The sequence below is a fragment of the Petaurus breviceps genome, unplaced genomic scaffold (genome assembly GCF_028583685.1).
Source record: "Petaurus breviceps papuanus isolate PSGF00001 unplaced genomic scaffold, PetGlider_PUasm1.0 90994, whole genome shotgun sequence".
Lineage (NCBI taxonomy): Eukaryota > Metazoa > Chordata > Mammalia > Diprotodontia > Petauridae > Petaurus > Petaurus breviceps.
The window spans coordinates 6694176-6698863 of NW_027187393.1; the positions used below are offsets into that span (position 1 = coordinate 6694176).

At 45.1% G+C, this 4688-nt stretch overlaps 1 protein-coding gene across 1 annotated transcript in view; it reads left to right on the forward strand.

Annotated features, from left to right (window-relative positions):
• Positions 1-4688, forward strand: part of MYH7B (myosin heavy chain 7B) — a 41698-nt gene that overhangs the window by 7529 nt on the left and 29481 nt on the right. The window contains exons 7-8 of the mRNA XM_069077573.1: positions 4167-4190; positions 4402-4494. Of these exons, the coding sequence (XP_068933674.1) occupies positions 4167-4190; positions 4402-4494 (117 nt within the window). The remainder of the gene's footprint in view (positions 1-4166; positions 4191-4401; positions 4495-4688) is intronic.

Sequence of the window (4688 nt, forward strand, 5' to 3'; positions counted from 1 at the left end):
TCTCTCTCTCTCTCTCTCTCTCTCTCTCTCTCTCTCTCTCTCTCTCATTCTCTCTCTTTTAAACCTTTCCTTTTCCTACCTCCTACTTTCTCCTGAGTGGCCAGTGGAAATGAGACAACATAAAGAAAGGTAGTCTGGGAGCTTTGGGCTAGCAGGGAAGAGCAGCGGCCTGTGTGGGCAAAATTAGGAAAAACAAAGAGCAACAGTTTCATATCTCACAAGAGAAGAACAGGAATAAGGGACTTTGAAGGGGGTGAAGGGGAGTGATCAGGGCCATAACCCCTTTCTCTTTACTATGAAATCTTTCTTGGAAGCTGCTTTGGTAAGACTGTCAGCAATCATTTAGTCCAATCTATACCTTAGAGATATCCTTTGAGTCATTTCAACTTCCACTTAAAAATCTCCACTGATGAGAAGCCCACTACTCAAAAAAGGAAGCCAATTCCATTTTTCCACAGATGGACAGACAGACTCATAACTAAGTGAGGCTACTGGGTTTTTGCCCAAGGTACTAAAATCTGGAGGGGGATGTTAGCATTTAAGAAACAGTGAAAGAAACAACCAAGTTTAGATCTCATTAGCAAGAATAATTAGTTAAAATTGGAATCAGTCACTCAATCAATGAACATTTATTGTATGTCTACTAGGTGGTAGGCATTGGGCTGGATGACTAGATACAAAGGCAAAAACGAAATAATCCCTACACTCAAAGAGTTCACAAATGATGAGGGGAGACAACAAGTGCAGAATAATATTCAGAACAAATACGAAGTAATTAGGAAGGGAGGGCACTAGTGGCTTCAGGCATCTGGAAAGGTTTCATGAAGAAAAGGCACATCATTGGTGTCTTGAAGGGAGGAAGGGATTCTACTAGGGGAAGGTGGGGAAGGAGCACATTTCAGGTATGGGGAATGACCGGTGCATTAGCAAAGGGATGGACTATACTATACCCTGCATGAAAAATGCAAAGGCCAGTGTGACTGACCCTCAGAGTGCTTAAGATAAGTTGGGGGCAGGTTGAAAAGGTAGAAAGAGCTAGTAGAAGCAAGAACAAGCCCCTGGCGTTCACTGAGTGGGGAGAATGAGGGATGCTGTCAGATCTGCACTTAAGGAAAGCCATGTTGGCAGCATGTGGAGGATAGATGGGAATGAGGAGGGGCTTGAGACAGAGATCAAATGGTAAACTGCTCCAATGGAGAGGTAATGAGTAGCTGAATTAGGGTGGTGGCTATTTGAGGTGAGAGAAGCAGCCAAAGACAGATGGTGTAGAGTTAGACACAGTAAGTTAGTTGTGTAGGGTGGGATGATGGGAGGAGCATCAGATAACACCAAGGTTACAAACCTGGGATATTGAAAGAATGGTGGCACTTTCAGCAGAAGTCAGGGAGTTTGGTAGACAATCAGCTTTGGGGAAAGATAATGGGTTTTGTCTTTTGCACATGTAGAATTTGAAATGTCTATAGGTCTTCCAGTTAGAAGGTAGTTGGTGAGGTAGGACTGAAGATCAGGAGAGAGACTGGGGCTGGATATATAGGAAGTGACCCATTGCTGTACTTCCTTGTCCCCCAAGGCTGTACCCTCATTGAGCATGGTAACCTTCTAAGGAGCTGGCCTTCCAGTGTCATGGGGGCTGATGTTCACTGGCTCACCAGCATGGGTGCTGTCCTTGGTACTCTCCTTGAGGTCTGAGCTGTCTTGTTGAGGTTTTCCCTACCTTCTTCTACCAACCAAACTTCTCTTAACTTGACTTGAGGAAGCGCTTTATGTTGCTGACCCTAGGCATGTTTTGTGGCACTTGCCTTGAATATAAGAATTGCTAGTTAAACTCTGTGCACAGCTCTAATTATTAGAAATGTTTTCCAACTAAAATCTATCTTCCTGTAACTTTCTCTAGATGCTCCTCATTCTGCTCTCTGGGAGCAGTAATACAGATAATTATGCACATTTCTCTCAATCAACAATCAATCAACAAATATTTATTAGGTTCCTGTCATACCCCCAGTACTCTGCTAGCCTTTGGGGATATAAATGTAAAAATGAGGCAGTTCTTGTCCTAAAAAAGCTTACATTTTACTGGAATGTAAACTCTAGAAAAGAGGTAGGTAGCACAAGTATTGTTGGGGGATTATTTCATTTTTATATTTTTATCCCCAGCAACCAACACAGCACCTGGCACATTTTAGATTCTCAATAGAGGCTTGTTGACTGACTGGTTGATTGATTAGACATGGGATTTCACCCATGGTATAATAAATTCCCAATGAGGAAACTCCCTCTATCAATGAAAGTTAGTACCTTCTCTGCAAATTATATTTGTAGAGTTGCCTAGAACACTGAAAGATTACGTGACTTGCCCAGAGTGTCACAGCCCAAGTGTTTCAGAAGCAGGATTTGAACCCAGGTCTTTCTGACTCCTAGCTCAGCTTTCTATCCACTATGCCATGTTTCCTCATTCCTACTTTATGGATGAGGAAACTGAGACTTGGAGAAATGATTAGCTCAAGGTCATGTAGCTAGTTAATATTACAGCTGGGATTCAAATCCAGATTCTCTCTACCTCCAAATGAAGCATTCTCCACCATATGACACTGCCTCTTACAGCTTCCATATTTTACAGCCCTACAAATATCTGAAGGTAACAATTAGGTCTTCTTTAGACTAGACATCCTTATTTCCTTCAAGATCCCCTAGATGGCCTTGGTCCCCACTCTTCTCCAACTTGTCAATATTCTTTAAAATGTGCTACATATGACAGTCCAAATGTGGTTTGATATGGGCAGAGGACAGTGGTTCCATCACTTTTTCCTTTCTGTCTCTCTTTTAATTAATTAGTATTTCTGGCTGTCATGTTGCATTGTTGTGGCCAGGCTTTGGGGAACCGCTCCAAGTGTCCACTACAACTAGTATATTGTGTGTGCAGAGAGGGATTCCCCCTTACCTTCTTACACATGCCTGCTCTTGGACTTGTTACCTCTGAGAGATAGTGGGAGGGAAAACAGAATATTTATGTCTTTGCAACTGGCCGAATCATTTTTTTTTCAGTCACTTCCAACTCTTTGTGACCTCATTTGGGGTTTTCTTGGCAAAGATCCTGGAGTGGTTTGCCATTTCTTTCTCCAGTTCATTTTACAGATGAGGAAATTGAGACAAACAGGGTGAAGTGACTTGCCCAGGGTCACACAGCTAATAAGTGTCTGAGACCAGATTTGAATTCAGGAAGGTGAGTCTTTCTGACTCAGGCCTGGCACTCTACTGTGCCACCTAATTGCCCTCAATTGGCCCAGTATAGACCCCCAAATCCCAGGTAATGTATGAGTCCCAGATGGGGAGTCAAAAGATCTGGATTCTAGTCCTAGTTTTGACATCAATTTGCTAAGTGACCTTGGGCAAGTTTATTACCTTTCCTGGGCCTCAGTTTCTTCCTTTATAAAATGAGGGGATTGGACCCTACAAGGGCCCTCATGGCTCTGAATTCTATAATTCTAAGTCATTTCTCATCACTCAGTGCTCTGGGGTGAAGGGGGGGGGTTCCCCTTTGGTCTTGTGGGGTCAGCTGAACCTTTAAGCCAGACCATGCTGGGGCAGAGGACAATGAAAGAATAACAAAGGTTATTCATCTTCATGGATCAGTGAAGAAGCCAGGGTAGGTATCACGACCACTGTTTTACAGATGAGGAAACTGAGGCTCAGAGTGGAGACCTAACTGGCTCAAGGACATAGTTAGAAAGTGTTAGATTCAGGATTCCTGCTCCAGTTTTCGGACCTTGAGTCCCCATACAGAGAGGGAGGACAAAGGAGAGACGCCTTCCGGGCTGAAGTGGGCTGGAGCAGAGGGTGTGGACAGCAACTAGGGAGCAGGGGGTAGCTCCCCCTCCCCGCCCCCACCCCAGCCCACCAGCTGTGCACAGCCCCTCTTCCCTTTCTCCTCTCTTCCTTCCCTCTCCCCCTTTCTCCCTCCTGCCTTTTGCATTTCTCCATCTGCCCCTTCTTCTTTCTCCCAGAAGAACTCTGTGGGGGTTCTCCTTCAGTGGGGGGAGGAAGGCATTTGGGTGGTTCAAGTTAATCCTGTGCCCAGGTTCTCCCCACTAACATGCTGCCCTTGGTCCTTAGCCTTCACCTCACCATGGTTTCTCACTATCTCTCTTGCTCTCTCTCTTTCTTTCCAGCAACTTTTGGCAACTAAAACTGGGGTGAGTTTGGGGGTCTTAAGGAGGGGAGAGGGAGACATATTCACAGGGCTCCCCCTCACTACTATCCCTGTGTCTTTTAGTAAATAAGGCTGTGAGATTAAAAAATAAAAGGCATATCCCTGTCAGCCTTTCCCCTTGAAATACCAGCTACCTTTGTAGTCAGAAGCCCCCAATTAAGATGCCCTCCCCTTTTGCTGCCCCCTCACTCCAGGGAACCCTCGAAGATCAAATCATCGAGGCCAACCCAGCTTTGGAGGCCTTTGGAAATGCCAAGACCTTGAGGAATGACAACTCCTCCCGTTTTGTAAGTTATTCTAGGTGCAACTAGAATAAAGGAAGTATGGGGTGGGGAAAACAGCCCTGGGGTCCCAGCGGCCAGCGGTTAGGTCAGAGTCTCACAGTAAAGTGATCTGGGAGACAGAGGAGTAGGTAAGGGGATGGGGGGAGGAGCAGGGGAGGGGACTGAAAAAAGAACATCAGCCATCAAGGACTGGTATG